Here is a 15243-nt window from a genome sequence, read left to right on the forward strand (position 1 = left end):
TCATTTTAAAATTATAAAACTAGCAAGTTGTTTTTCGAGCCAATTCTCGATAAGTTTATTTTGAAACTTTAATTTCCTTTCTTTTTCATTATTTTTTTCTAAATATAATATTTTGTAAACCTTTGATTGAAAAAATTTTGGCTAAAGAAAATGAAAAACCTTTAAAAAACACTTTAGTTTTACTCTTGTTGTTAATAGTATGACATTTCCTTCAAGCTAGATAAAAATAGTCCTCAAAGTTGATCCTTGAAATTGGAAATTAAATCCAAAGTTAAAATTATGGCTTTGAAAAATTCAATTGTTCAATCAATGATTATATAATAAAAAATTATGAACATTTAATTTTCATAAGAAAAAAGTGAAAGAATTAATTGAATTTCCTTTTGATACATTGATAATGATTTTTTTAATTTTTATAAATTGGTTAAGAGTTTATTATGTATTTTATTTATTTTTAATTATTTGTTTTAAATTTTAAATCCATAATAAGCAAATATGTATCACTAATAATCTGATTTAGTGTCAAATCATATCCCAAATTAATTAAAAACTAAAATTATGATAGTAAGTGAAAATTATTTTTACAAATATTAAATTATTTATATAATTTTATTGTATATTATATTTTAAAAGGGACTATGTATTGAATTTGATAATTTCAACCATAAATAAAACAATTAATAGATGCGGAATGTCTCTGTTTTAAAAGATGAAAACTTTGGCTAGGAAATTTAATTGTAAATGTGAAAGGTTAAATTTATTGAATTATTTAGAATTAGGTTCAAATTGATAAAATGTGTAAGCATTGAGAACTAAATGTGTTATTATACTACTTAAAAAAGGTTTTTCGTTATCAATTTAATGGCAAGTGACCAAAATTAATAGGAATGAATTCAAACGTTAGTGGTTAAATTTAAAAAATTTAAAACTGAATAACAAAAATAGGAACATAAGCATAGTTAGGTGACTATTTGTACAATTTACTCAAGTTCATTACTTGTGTATACATATGGAAATCATAAATTTAGAACATAAGTGTGTATTTAAAGATAAGAAATAAGAAATAATGAAATGTTATATTTGAAACTAATAATAATAACAACACATATGCAATATTTATGAAATTAAAATTTAAAAAATTAATTTAAATTGTGAGTAAAAAGAAATTTAAATAGGCAAATACATTAAATTAAAAATATTAAATACACTCTAATTGTTTATCATGACATTGTCATTTCTTGAGTTGGTTTCAAGTTGACTTGTGACATAAACTCAATCAATAAAATTATCAATAGATACAAATAATGCGAGTGAAACAATCAGTATAATAACATTGAAAATATTGTATAAAAAATCAAAATAAAGCTTTGATTATATAAACAATCATATAATTTTAAGAAAAAACCATAAGGTTATCAAAATTGTATATATGGTTTTGATAAGTTAACAAAATTTTATATACCAAATATTCTTTACCTGAATACATACTAATAGTTTTTATTAATAAATGTTTTTAAATTGATTTAAGATTTTAATTTTAATAAAAACTTAATTACTAAATAAATTAATTACATAAAACATGCATTACGACATTTTAAGCTATTCACGTAGAAGTACTGATATTTCGATTTTAATATATATATATATATATATATATATATATAAGATTACAAATGCAACATACAATAGATGACAAGAACATGGGAATGGGAGATTTGAAGACGTGATATTATATGCCACTTTTTCCGTCATCATGTTTTAGGATCTTCAGTTTGGAACACAAACAACAAATGCCAACGCAAAGTTGTATGTTTGTAGTCTCTCAAGTGAGGCAAAGACTGCTTCTTCAAAAGCAACTTGGCTTTAATCCTGTACAGAACCTCCAAACCATGATTGTCCCCGCTCCCCCAGTACAATTTCATTATGCCATTCTGCTAAAATTAGCTAAATAATAATGCCATGTTGGAGATTATATGCAATACTTTAGAGCAATTACATAATTAAATACGCCAATTAGGAAAGTAATTTACCATCTCTTTCTATATGCAGTACTTTCAGCCACCATGACTGCTTTGTGTCTTCGGCACCCCAATATCCCACCTGATCGGCTTCTTTGAGCCTCTTTGACGGTGGTTTTTGATGCCGGAGCGCTAATACTTTTCGCTGATTTCGTTTCATCATCGTAACCTGAAACAAATGAGCAGTCAGCTGCAGTACTGGCAGTGACCACACTCCATTGAATGCTGGTCTCGCTTGGTGCATATGGGGTCATCTCACCATCGCCTAATATGTTGCCTATCTCAAAGAGATCTGAGCTACCTTCACTATGTTCATCATCATCATCCCCTAGAAGCCTGCTTTTGTATATAGATGAAATGGTTGGGGCATTTGGAAAGGCATCCCATGTTAACTTACACAGTTTCCTCTCAAGGTTCTTGGCTATGTCTCCTTTGTTCATACCACTGGATCCGAACACTTCCAGGGATTTTCGTGGATCGAAACTCTGGGTGTCAAACTCATCTTCCACCTTAAATTTTGCTTGAACCAGCTTCGTTCCATCCATGTCTATAGGCCTGTGATCGGCTCGAATGTGTTCTTTGCTGTAATCCTTTCCATGAACAACGTTTTGATTGAGATAAACAGATTTCCCATCTGAAGAGGACCCGCTGCTACCAAGACTGGAGAAAAAGCTCCTTCCATCGACCTTGGTTCGCCTGTTTTCGGATCGACTCCTTGTAAAATTCGGTAACGAAACAGATTGGATGTTCCAACTGGTTTCTGAACTTGCACTAAGAGTCATATGATGAAGATCGATTTGGTTCGAATACTTGTCATAAAGCTTGGGACACTCACCATCATCGAGCTCCATGTTGAAGTATTTTTCGGCACCGAAGACACCGATTTCACCCTCTTCGATCTCATCTCTTGGTTCCGGATGCTGATTCGCAGGCTCCATAGGAAAACTCTAAACGAAAGTTTATAGGACGAGGACACACCGGATTTAACTCGGTTGATTTATGCAATTCAAGATTCGAGGAAGGACCGGCAGATCAGTTGGCATGAATTATGTATATGTAGAGGCACAGGGGCAGGGGTAGGGGTAGGGCTGCAACGTTCCATGTTTTAATGAGGTGGGGCATGGATTAACAAATCATCTCGTAGATTATATATTTGAACCAATTTAATGACATGGGGGAATTATCTTTCATTTAGTTTTCGACATTATGCACCAATAGTTGATGATAATTGGTATATATGGATGGTGTGGTGACAAGTGGAACATGGCTGCAGTTTGAGGTCACCCACCAATGATTGTACTAATGCAGGCCTCTATAGATATAGAAGCGCAACTGTATTTTCAGGGATTAAATATTTGACAGTCAAGAGCTTCCTCATTTGACTGTTTATAATTCCATCACTCCGTCGATGTTGTAAATAGGACACAGGAATATTATCCTCATCATCTGCCATTCTTGTATTCTATTTCCTTCACGTCAGAAAACTTTTTACTTCGATAAGCTCCTTCATTTCATCTACGAGCAAAGACAGAATTGTGGGATGGGTCGAAATAAAATTGGAAAAAAAAAATTCTAGAGGTTTAAAGGGAATATATTGAATTATTACTATTTAAAAGAGACTAAAGTTATAATGGTATAATTTAAGCTACAAGCCAAGACCCATGGCACATTGATATGCCCTGGATGGTAAAATAGTTGGGTAATTATTATTATATATTATAATATATTTAATTTTAACATAATATGTAAAAACAACCCAATCTAATATATCATAAATTTAGAAAACAAATCAAGTTGCACTAAGCCTTGAATATTTTTTAATATAATATTTTGTTAAAATCAATATTATTTGATGTTTTATATATATTTATATGAAATGTTTTTTTTTTTTTGTTCTACAAACGTTCTTACAAAATTGACAAGTCTCTTCCTTTAAAACACTTGTCAACCTCTAATTTTGATTATAGAATCTAAACTCCACTAGCAGCGTAACAATATTTTCTCATATTCTTTTTATCATGTCGGAAAACTTGATCGGGTATTTCAAATGAAGATCTTAATACAAAAAAAAGTTCGTTTTAAGGATCCCACAACAAACATTGAAAGTTTTATGGCTGTGGATTCGACTCCAATGCAGGTGGAGTCATGGAAAGATAAATTGCTGAGAAGGGGAAATCATGGCTCTACCGGAGAGGAGGATCTTGAGTTATTAGAGGGCGATGTCACGAAGACTACGATTAATGGAGTTCCCACGACCAACTTCTCTAAGAGAATCCAACAGATTTTGATTAGAGACATGGCAACCACGGTGGTGGTGAAATTGTTGGGATGTAATTTAGCCTATTCCACACTGCAAAATCGGATCCTTAAGTCTCTGGAAGCCTTCACATCACGTTGAGAATGACTATTATCTAGTCAAATTTCAGAGTAAGGACGATTATGAAAAGGCGCTCACTCAGGGGCCGTGGACTGTCTTTGGACAATACCTCACGGTTCAACCGTGGAGTCCAGATTTCAATCCCCTTCAGCCGTTCCCGAATCATGTCATGGCTTGGGTTCGTTTTCCTACTTTACCGGGGGTCTTTTATAAGAGGAAAATTTTGGAAGAAATCGGCAGTCTAATTGGTAAGGTGACTAAACTTGACTTTAAAACAGATTGTGGATCCAGAGGACGGTTTGCCTGTACGGCGGTTTTTATCAATCTAAACAAACCGCTCATACCACATGTTTTGATCAACGGCATGGTGCAACGCGTTGAATACGAGTTGCTGCTGGCGGTTTGCTTTTTGTGTGGCCGATATAGCCACGTGCGTGATCTTTTCCCTTCCAAAGAAACTGTGATGGATGGTGAAATGGCCAAAGAAGCAGTCATAGTGGACTTACCGGAGAAGGAGAAGATGAAGGAGTCGCCGGAATCGTTTGGCCCATGGATGTTCGTTGAAAGAAAATCTCGGAAGAATTCAAGGGGTAATGAGAATCTAACAACAAAAATATTGCCTAAACAAGGGATGGGCTTCTGATTTAATGTTTTGTCGAAGATTGGAGATGGCATGAATGGAGCGATAATGGAGGAATTTTCGTGGGTCATGTCCCATATAGGAGAATTTAAAAAAAAAAAAAAAAGTCACTTTCACAAATGGGGGAATCGGCTAAGGAGTAGCCTGTTTTAAGCAAAGTGGGCCAGTCTTATGGGCCTGTTGGTAACGTTGATGTGATGGAGGGCAACGGACCAGGATTAATAGAAATAAGAACCCATTCAAGGCCCACACACGAAAGTCCAGGTAAGCTTTCTGATCCAATTGAGATTGCTTTAAAATTTGACTTAATTTCCTCTTCTTCACAGCAGGTCCCCGAAGTCATAGTGGGACTAAGGGTCCATTTGTTTAGGGTGAAAATGTTTTCCAGAAAATATTTTCTAAATTTTACTGTGTTTGTTTGCTGGAAAATGAATTTCTATAGGAAAACATTCTCCAAAATACGAGTAAATCATTTCATAATTTCCGAAAAAGGTCTTACCGATTCTTAACATGTAAGACATTTTCCATTCTCTTCTCTTCACTCTCATCGCAGTGGTTCTCCCTTCCTCTGTCCATCAGCCTCCGCCTCTCCTCCTCATCTCTGTTCGTTGGCCTCACCTCATCATCTCTGCCTCCTCTTCTCTGTCGGTCGACCGTCGTCCTTACCAAGTCTGTATTTTGAAGAAACCCTAAAAAATTAGCAGCCACAGTCCTATTAAGGTATAATCTCAGTCTTCTTTTTATCAAGGTTACTTCACTCGAAATGGGTCTGTTAAATTTGTAAGTGAATTTTTACTGAATTTTAGAAAAACCGTAAAAACCAATCCATTATTGTTTTTGGTCGAAGAGGTCTGATCTGGATATTTAGCATATGGTAAAGGTTTCCTTCACATTGACTGGGTTTTCAGTCTTGGTTCTATAGTGATTGAAAATTTTCCTAGTTGTCAATCCCCTGATGCATTTTGCTTTCTTATTTTGGGTCTTAAATTTTTGAGTTTCTACTTGAGTATTGAGTAATGAGATTTTTTAGTTATGGTTCGATTAAGTTGTCTACTTTCTACCTCTGCATCACTTTGCTGTATTTGATTTTCTATTTTCCATCTTGCGGCTTGTTACTGTGTTTCATATCATAAAAGGTATTGGTTTAGCTTTAAATTCTGGACTGGTATCGCTAGTATTTTGTGTTATACTGTTATTTGCAGCTACAATCAGTTGTTAAATTGTTCACATCACTATTGGGGGCTTTAGCAGTGGCATTGTCGACATTGTTACACCACTTCCAGAGTGATAAAGCTTGATTGAAAAAATTCCTAGTTGTCATTAATCCAATGAACCTTTCTTTCTTATTTATGCTCATGAAGTTTTATGGTTTGCTTGAACTGTGGCATGATGAAAGTCATTAATTGGATTGTTGAATGGAAGTTTATTCTGCTCTGCACTTACAGTAAAACACATATTAGCTTTTATGGTTTAGTACAAAATTTTTGAACATTGGTTCATTGGCATAAGCATACCTGTAGTATTACATGTTTAGTGTAGTGCTATAAGGAACTTATGGACTATTCTCTTGGCAAGTTGTTACATTCCCTTGCATGCATCTTTTTCAAAACCAGTGATAGCAATGGTAATCTTTTTTCTTCTATTTCTAAAATAATTAGTGACAGTGATTATTTTTTGTTGGATTACATTAGTTTTCATTATTTAAATTGTTGTCATTCTTATAAATCAGGTTGTTGGTTATGCTGTTGGAGGAGGGCATGTTTTACATATGGTTTGTGATCTGACCATTGCTGCAGATAATGCTATTTTCGGTCAAACTGGTCCCAAGGTGCTTACAAATCATATTTTCTGTTGCTCCAACTTTGTTGTTTTTGTAATTTTCATCTTTGGATGGTGGTGCTGATGCTACATGCTTGTAAATTTGTTGCCCTGATTGGAATTATCTGATTGGATATGCCGCAGGTGGGAAGTTTTGATGCTGGTTATGGAAGTAACATAATGTCCCGTTTGGTAAGCAACGAGAAAGATGGAGGCTTTTATTTCGCATGATACTCGTTGTTCGTCTTACATGCAATCTGAGCAGTGTGTTTGATCTGGATTCGAATCATAAGCAACCCTTTTTTTTTTTTTAAAAAAACTGTTCAATCTGAAAATTCACTTGTTTCATTTCCTTTACATTTTTTCAGGAAGTTGGTGGAAATGCGACACTCATATTTTATGGAACTGAAGAAGGGAACGAGGGGAAAATAGCATATGTGGAGCGTAGACGCTCAGATTTCTCAAAATTTTCAAGGCGACCGTAAGGTTGAGGATTGGGTGGATTCAAATGGTTTCTACTTTTCAGTCTACCACATTACTTTTATTCATTTCCAAAGGATGCTTGCTCTTTTATTTAATACACCCTGTTTGTTACATGTAAAACAATCTCGTCAACTGGTTTCCAATTAATCAATTTGCTTCTGAAAAAGCTCTCGGTTTGTATTTCGTTCCACTATTGATGTAAATTTTATTGTATTAAATATAAAATTTATTATATTTAGGATTTCCGGAAAATATTTTCAGGAAATCTGTCAAACAACAAAAAATATTTTACACAGATTCATCCAAACATCAGAAAAGTAAATTATTTCTAGAAAAGTAAATTATTTTCGAGAAATTATTTTTCAGAAAATATTTTACTGGCAAACAAACGAACCTAAATCAGACGAAAAATTCCAAGGAACAGGATGTGTGTGAAGCGAATTTTTTAGAATTTTTAAAACAAGCTGGTTCGAGTAGTGCGTTAAATGGAAAGGATGAAAAGGTCATTGTTCCAAATCTGATTCTCAACTGATTTTATTAAATTCTTGGGAAGGGGTCGGTTCCCTTGGGTATAAATGCCCACTTTAACCCCACTTTTGATGGGTTGGTTGATTTAGTGGTGGATTTAAATAGTGAATTTCTTAATCCAAAAAATCACTCGGCTTTTACTTTCAAGGATAATGGAGGAATTAATCATGCCAAGCCTCTTGAAACTGGTATCACGGTTGGAAGAGGTAAAGGAACCTCGACTTCGAAAGGGAGGGGGTCAGGAATTAAGGGTATTGTTCGTTCTAATGGTGGCATCAGCAAGATAATTTGAGAAAGAGGGGGAGTTTTAAAATTTCTGGTAATGCGAGGGTCCTGCTAGCAGACACTATGAATTCTATGGCCAAACTTATTAGCTCGCAAATTAATTTTGATGCTAAAAAGGAGGGACATAGTAGTGATGAGAAATCGTAACGAATGTATCTAACTGACATGTAATATGATACGTTTTCTTCCTCTTTTAATTTCCTATATATTCACGAGTTTATCTATTTTTTTTGTGGAATTGTCAAAGGTGTGCTAGTAATAAGTTTTTGGGATTTTTTCATGAGTATAATAGAGGGTAAAAGCTGAATATTGTTGGCCTCTTAGAAACAAGAGTTAATGGTAGCAAAGCTGATTCGGTCATTACTGGTCTTAGTTTTTAGCATTCTTATCGGGTGGAAGCAATAGGATTTTTTGGGGTATCTGGGTCGGATGGAAGGAGTCGGTTCAAGTGAAAATTATATGGAGCCATCCGTAATTTGTTCTGACTAAAGTTTTCAACAATACTCTTCAGCAACCGATTTATATTGTCTCTGTATAGTCGCAAACGCAAGGGACTTTAGGATGCTTTGAAAGCGACCATTCCGTGTTCCAACTCCCCTTAGATGGTTGTAAGAGATTTTAATGCAGTTTTAGCCTCTAATGAAAAAAGGGGTGGACGAGTTAATGTGACAAGGTGTTCTTTCTTCGGGAATTTTATGGACTCCTCTGAGTTATATGACTTGGGTTTTAAAGGTGCATCCTTTACATGCCATAAGGGTGGTGTTTTTGAGCATCTCGATAGAGCTATTGGTAACGATGCATGGCTTGCAAAATTCCCAAACAGTTCTATCACTCATCTTCTAAGACTCAAGTCAGATCACAAGGCCCTTCTTATATCTTTTCAACTTCAGACCCATTCTCCTTTAGGTAGACTATTTCGTTTTTTGGCAAGTTGGATTGGCATGCTAATTTTCCAGAGTTTATCAAGAATAATTGAAAGTTCACGAGGTCTATGTCCAATTCCCTTTCTAACCTTACGAGTCATCTTAAGGACTGGAATAAAGAAGTGTATGAACACATTGGTTTTCAGAAAAAAAGACTGATTCAAAAATTAGACAATATTCTTAGGGATATGGATTATTCTCATTCTGAGTCTTTATTACAGCTGGATTTGAAGGTTAGAGAGGAGCTGGAATAGGTCTTGTATCACGAGGAACTTCTCTGGAAACAGAAGGCAATATGTGATTGGTTTCTTTGAGGGATTGCAATACAAGATTCTTCCATAGGCATACACTTAAAAGGAGAAATCAAAATTAGATCACGGCTTTAAAAAATGAGGTAGAGGAGTGGATTTTTTATGAGAAATAACTGTGTTATGAGACGATTCATTTTTTCGAGAATTTGCATGGTGAGGAGTAGGTGATAACAAGAGAACTCCCCCTAGTTCGTTTCCAAAGCTTAAAGATGATGAGGCTCATTTTTTAAGTAAACAAGTTTCAAATAAGGAGATAAAGGTTGCTTTGTTTGATATGGGACCTTTAAAGTCTCCGGGGAGTGACGGGTTTCATGCTCTTTTCTTTCAAAGTCAGTAGGATCGTCTTGGGGATTCAATTTGCTCGTGGGTCAAAAGAATTTTTGTTCAAGAGAAAATCAATCCAAAGTTGAATAATACCTTATTAGTTCTCACCCCGAAGGTTCAGAATCCTGAATGTTTCTCTCAGTTTTGACTGATTAGTTTGTGTTCGGTTCTTTACAAGTTGGTGATGAAAATCATAGCAAATCGATTCAAACTAGTTTTTCCAAAAATTATTGGCCAAGAGCAAACTAGGTTTATTGTAGGAAAGAGTACCATGGATAACATCATTATTGCACAAGAGGTGTTCCGTTCCATGATAATTAAGAAGAAAACTAGATACTGGTTGGCCATCAAGGTTAATCTGGAGAAAGCCTACGATCGAGTACGCTAGGCGTTTATCGGAGCTTCCCTTCATGTTGTAGGTATTCCGAACTTTCTCAGTAATGTAATTATGTCTGCTATTACTAACTCTACTATGCAGATTCTTTGGAATGGTATACCGACATAGAAATTTTATCCATCTAGAAGTGTTCATCAAGGATGCTCATTGTCACATTATCTCTTCATTTTGTGCATGGAGTGGCTCGGTCATAGTATCCATTCTAGTATTCATTCTGGAAAATGGAAACCTGTATGTCTTTCTTGATCAAGTCCTTCCTTGTCTCACCTTTTCTTTACAGATGACCTTATTCTATTTGGTCAAGTGGAAGACGATCAAGCCATCATTTTGAAAGAGGTGTTGGACAGCTTTTGTGATTATTTTGGTCATACGATTAATGCTAATAAGACAAAAGTATGCTTCTCTAAAGAAGTAAGTGTTGATTTAGGTGGTAAACTTTATCTTATCATTGGTTTTCACAGAGTTCAAAATCTTGGAAGTTATCTAAAGGTACCTCTGTTTCATGAAAAAGTAACTAATAGAACATTGTGGTTTGTGGTGGATAAGGTTTGGAGCAAGTTACAAAGTTAGGAGGCATGGACATTATCTTTAGCTGGCAGAGTTACTTTAGCTCAATCGGTTCTATTGGAGATTCCTAGTTACTTCATGCAGTCTATGTTGATCCCTAAGGGCCTTTACGAGGAAATTTAGAGCATGGTGTGCCAGTTTGAGCATGGTGTGCCAATTTGTTTGGGGATCTTTAAGTAGGAGTCGAAAAGTGGCTTTGGTTGGCTGGGAAGACATTTGCCAACCTCGAGAGCATAGAGGGATTAGCTTCTGGAAACTGCATGGTCATAATAATCTCTTCATCATGAAGTTGGGCTTTAAACTTGTAATTAATTCCAGAACCTTTTGGGTCCAAGTCTTTCATGCTAAATATGGGGTTACCAACAGAATTCCTGATCACTTATCAAGGAGTAGATGTTCTTTCCTGTGGAGAGCTCTCTCCAAGGTTTAGTCTATTATATATTCGAGGAATTTTGCTCTGGTCAATAGGGGATGGAAGAAATGTCAAGTGTTGGCATAATCCATGGGTTCTTAATACATGGCCTCTTGTTAACTTCCTAGTCATTTAAATCTTGATCAAAATTGTTTGCTAATTGATATGGTTGTAGATGGATGTACTTGGAACCTTGATTTATTTCAATTTTAACAGCCAAAAACGGTTGTTCGTAAGATTATTAGAGTCTCTCCTCCATACCCGACAACAGGGGTTGATAGGATCATCTGAGGAGGTACATTGACAGGTTCTTTTTTAGTTAAAAGTGCATATGGGAAAGTTCGAGAAACTTCCTGAAGGCCAAAAGAGGCTATATAGAAGATTCTCTGGAAGTTTCAAGGATCACAAAGGGTTAGGTTCTTTGTTTGGCTTGCTTTCAAGCAGAGGCTGCTCACTAATATAGAAAGAGTTCGGCAAGGTATAGGTCATAGCTCGACGTGTGAGGTTTGTGGGTATATCACTGAAGATGTGTTACATGCTATCAGGGACTGTTTTACTACAAGGGATATTTGGAACCTTTTAATTCCTACTTGTAAAATTGTTAACTTTTATTCAGGTAATTTACAGGAATGGATCGTCTCAAACCTGTAGAATGTGCAAGATTTAATATTTGGAGAAGTCGATTGGAAATTTTTTTTGGGGTCTGCATCTAGCGCATATGGAAAAATCACAATCTCTTCATTTGTCAAAGGGTGTCTTGGAATAGTATCGATGCTATTAAGGTCTCTTATAGCTGGGCCAAACAGTTTATGATGATAACTAGGGGCCCAACGAGACCACTTCAGGCTTCAATTTCGTATTCCAATCTACATGGAAACTGGGTTTACTTGAATACTGATGGTTCTGTAAGGTTAGAGGTTGACTCTGCTTCAACAGGAGGAATTGTGCAAGACAAAGCTGGGAATTGGATCTTTGGCTTTAATAGATTCTTAGGGAGTTGTTCAATGTTTGAGGCTGAATTGTGAGGCATCTTAGATGGCTTAGACATCTTGATTGACTGAGGCTATGATAATGTGTTGGTTTAGACGAATAGTCTTGAAGTGGCTACTGCCGTACAGGAGGGACTCACAGAAAGATCTAACTCTATTTTGATTAGGAGAATTCTTCAGCGGTTTTCTCAGCTTCACCATTGGAACATCTGACATATCCCTAGAGAAGAGAATCAGGAAGCTAATAAACTGATTAAATTGGCTCATTTGGATATTCAAGAATTATAAGTTTTTGTAGTATCTCCATTTGGGGAAACGGGTTCTGTGATGTAATTTTTATTTTTATTTTCTTCTTTGTCACCAAAAAAGAAATAATGCACTTTCTGAGTTCAAGCTCTTGTGCTTCATTTAATTTCTCTTCGGAAAAGCAAAACGCTATATCATTGATTCACTACTGAAAACAAATTTTAAGAAGGTTTTGATTCATCAATGTAATATAAAGACTATAGAATAAAAAAAAAAGTTATTCGGTAAGCAAGATATTGATGTTAATGGTAATATAGAGAACATTCAACATCATCCTCTGCTGCATCCAGACCACAGTTCACTTCAGTGTCTTTGCCTAAACTTCCATTTCAAGCTGCTTCCATCTTTTTATCGGTCATAAAATATTTCAACTCATTGCTGTCATGTTGCACCCTCCCTGTAATTTCCAAGCACAAGCCACTAACAGGGCTCTTACTTGGCTGTTTACTCTTGGAACCCTTCTTACTGGGGACCGGACTTAGAAAAACTGGTTGCAGTTTAAGGTTTGGATTCGGTTTAATCCTGTTTGCTTCCCTTTCATCTGGTGGACGTAGAAGTATTCTGTTCTTGGATTCTAGTTCTGAAACTTCGTCTTCATTCAATAGGACCTGAGGGAAAAAAGTAGTATCTATAAATTTTCAAAAACAAATAATGCACAAAAGAAAATATCAAAGCAGTTAAAAGCTACATGGTAGAGCAAGAATCCTGAAAATGAAGTCGGAAGACCTAGACATTTCAAGCACTGAAGACAATGGTTACTATGAGAGAAAGCGAAACCAGGAAGGAAGGAAGATTCAGTGCAAGTGAAATGGCTAATACGTGTTTGAAATTTTATTAGTGAAATGTAGGCAGAAATCAGGTCATTGGAAAGAGATACTACCTTGCGTCCCACTAAATCAAAAGTCACAAACACTTTACTTCGTTTCAAACGTTCAGCTTCTTCAATCTCCTCTTGTTTCTTCTTCAGAAGTTCCTTCTCCTGAGAAGAAAAAAACATGCAGTGCAAGTGACTTTCAAGCAAACGCATGCAGCAATAACCTCTGGTCTCAAAGAGTTTGGATTTAAAAACATGAGATACCTCCTTTGATAGCCAACTGTTACCCTCAATCTCATAGTAGTCACTTTGGTCATCAATAACTGTCGTACGTGCTGCAGCGTTTCTGTCATATTCTACAAGCCTTTTTGCGTAAGCTTCAGCTGCTGCTTCAGCATCTGATACAGGAGTGAAGCTTCCTTCAAGACCAGCATACGTGCTCCCTTCTCTAAGCACTAGAGCACCACAGAAATTGCACGGCCCCTCTCCTTCCTGCTCGCAGACTATCTTACCACATGAAAGACAATTACTGACCAGTCTGTGTTGGCGAGCTTGACACGAGCACGGTTTCCCCTGGTGGAAGACAATCGACCCTTTGGCTGCCTCTGCAAGTGAAACAACTTTACCAGCTTTCTTCTTTTTAGAATTACCTTGGTTCCCTTTATGCATGTTTCTTGAATCACTAGCATCATTCGGGATTCTGTTTTCCTGATTACCAGAAATGACATTCTTTTTTGGTTCAGCCCGATAACTAGAGCCCGCAGCCTCTTTTGGAGTCTTAAATGGTTTCTTCGTTCCACTGACAGAGATTTCACCCGAAGGTGGTTTGACATAGGCTTGAAGTTTCGAAGCAGGGATGGCTGCATTGCCGGTGCAGAGAACTAAGTGACCCCTCCGCCGCAAGTACTCTTCGGTAACAACTTTTCCTGCTTCTTGTCCAATAATATTCTGCAAAACAAATGAAATTTATTACTTCGATAAAGAATTAAGCTATTGCAGCTGAGATTAGGAAACTTGACATGATACTCAATGTTAGATTTTGACTCCAAGAACTTGGCTCAATGGTTAGTGCATGTTTCGAGTTCAAACATCAAAGTTCTAAAAATAATTTGTGAAAATTCTACAATAATAATATAATGGAGGGATAATCATTCATAAAAATCAATTATCCATCAAAATTTGAATCATCAAAATCATCTTGCAAGTTGCCAACACATCTAATATCAACTAAACCCAATCCCAGATCAACAGACACCCTCAAAAACAATCCGCCCTTTCAAACTAAAAGATAAAAAAAGAAATCCATAAACCCTAAACTCATAACAAGAGAGGGAAAGAGAATTACGTCAAGATATTCTTTGGCGTCAAGGGGATGAGCCAACTCGCAATAGGAAACTAACCCAGAAATAATTTCAGCATCCAAATCCAAACCCGTCTCTATTTTTTTACACAAATCAATCAAAGCCTTCTCCAGCCATTCTCCTGCCGTCTCCATTATTTTCCTCTCTTGTGCTTCAGCAGAAGATCACAGGGCACTTTTCCGTAAAAACAAGGGAGTATGATTGGTATAAAGTGGGAAAAATGTAGAGGTCTTGGGAGCCGTTAGATAGTAGGTTGCAATCTTTTTGAGCTGAGATGGCAAGATCTTAGTCGTTGACGTTTGTTGGATAAATTTAATTGATTTAACATCATTGATTACATACTTTAACATGAAGGCCTTCGATCAAAGATGTCAAGATGGCCGAGTTTGTCTAAGGCGCCAGTTTCAGGTACTGGTCCGAAAGGTCATGGGTTCGAATCCCATTCTTGACAAGAATTTTTATAATTTTTCTTTCCATTTATTTTTGAAGCCCTTGTTTCACTTATTTTTTTTCTTTTAAGCCCTTATTTCAATTTTTTTATTTTTGAAGCCCTTATTTAACCTTTTTTTTGCTTTTAAGTCCTTATTTCACTTTTTAATTTTTAAAGCCCTAATTTAACTTATTTTTGCTTTTAAGTCCTTATTTCACTACTTTTTTAACTTTTAATGCATTAACTTTTTTTAGTTTTAA

General features: G+C 35.8%; 3 protein-coding genes and 1 non-coding gene across 5 annotated transcripts; 2 read left to right on the forward strand and 2 right to left on the reverse strand.

The window, feature by feature from the left end:
* Positions 1-1588: 1588 nt before the first annotated feature.
* On the reverse strand, positions 1589-3686 carry LOC105788410 (protein PHYTOCHROME KINASE SUBSTRATE 3). 2 transcript variants are annotated; one of them, XM_012615303.2, is made up of 2 exons: positions 2031-3686; positions 1589-1931 (listed from the first exon to the last, which is right to left on the reverse strand). In XM_012615303.2, coding segments are annotated over exons 1-2 (927 nt in total). In that variant the 5' UTR covers positions 2957-3686; the 3' UTR covers positions 1589-1930. The 2 variants fall into 2 exon arrangements, with proteins under 2 accessions (XP_012470757.1, XP_052483198.1); XM_052627238.1 differs by having other exon boundaries at positions 1589-1934.
* A 1674-nt stretch (positions 3687-5360) lies between these two features.
* On the forward strand, positions 5361-7502 carry LOC105788411 (1,4-dihydroxy-2-naphthoyl-CoA synthase, peroxisomal). Its single transcript, XM_012615305.2, has 4 exons — positions 5361-5755; positions 6765-6863; positions 6998-7045; positions 7222-7502. Exons 2-4 carry the CDS (start codon positions 6804-6806, stop codon positions 7336-7338), a joined length of 225 nt encoding a protein of 74 aa, XP_012470759.1. The 5' UTR covers positions 5361-5755; positions 6765-6803; the 3' UTR covers positions 7339-7502.
* Positions 7503-12527: 5025 nt separating this feature from the next.
* LOC105788412 (uncharacterized) lies at positions 12528-14750 on the reverse strand. The gene is made up of 4 exons (XM_012615307.2): positions 14538-14750; positions 13457-14140; positions 13259-13357; positions 12528-12986 (listed from the first exon to the last, which is right to left on the reverse strand). The coding sequence occupies exons 1-4, from the start codon at positions 14685-14687 to the stop codon at positions 12708-12710; spliced, it is 1212 nt and encodes a 403-aa protein (XP_012470761.1). The 5' UTR covers positions 14688-14750; the 3' UTR covers positions 12528-12707.
* Positions 14751-14923: 173 nt separating this feature from the next.
* On the forward strand, positions 14924-15004 carry TRNAL-CAG (transfer RNA leucine (anticodon CAG)). Its single transcript has one exon. It is a non-coding gene; the product is annotated as a tRNA-Leu (tRNA).
* Positions 15005-15243: the final 239 nt, after the last annotated feature.

This window comes from Gossypium raimondii, chromosome 2, assembly GCF_025698545.1.
Source record: "Gossypium raimondii isolate GPD5lz chromosome 2, ASM2569854v1, whole genome shotgun sequence".
Classification (NCBI taxonomy): Eukaryota; Viridiplantae; Streptophyta; class Magnoliopsida; order Malvales; family Malvaceae; genus Gossypium; species Gossypium raimondii.

Bases quoted from the DNA above. Each gene is read 5' to 3' on its own strand.
- LOC105788410 (XM_052627238.1), bottom strand. From the start codon at position 2,956: ATGGAGCCTGCGAATCAGCATCCGGAACCAAGAGATGAGATCGAAGAG.
- LOC105788411 (XM_012615305.2), top strand. From the start codon at position 6,804: ATGGTTTGTGATCTGACCATTGCTGCAGATAATGCTATTTTCGGTCAA. The intron at 6,864-6,997 runs GTGCTTACAAAT...GATATGCCGCAG, and splicing joins TCGGTCAAACTGGTCCCAAG to GTGGGAAGTTTTGATGCTGG. The intron at 7,046-7,221 runs GTAAGCAACGAG...ACATTTTTTCAG, and splicing joins GTAACATAATGTCCCGTTTG to GAAGTTGGTGGAAATGCGAC.
- LOC105788412 (XM_012615307.2), bottom strand. From the start codon at position 14,687: ATGGAGACGGCAGGAGAATGGCTGGAGAAGGCTTTGATTGATTTGTGT. The intron at 14,141-14,537 runs GTAATTCTCTTT...TTTGTTTTGCAG, and splicing joins ACGCCAAAGAATATCTTGAC to AATATTATTGGACAAGAAGC. The intron at 13,358-13,456 runs GTATCTCATGTT...TTTTCTTCTCAG, and splicing joins ACAGTTGGCTATCAAAGGAG to GAGAAGGAACTTCTGAAGAA.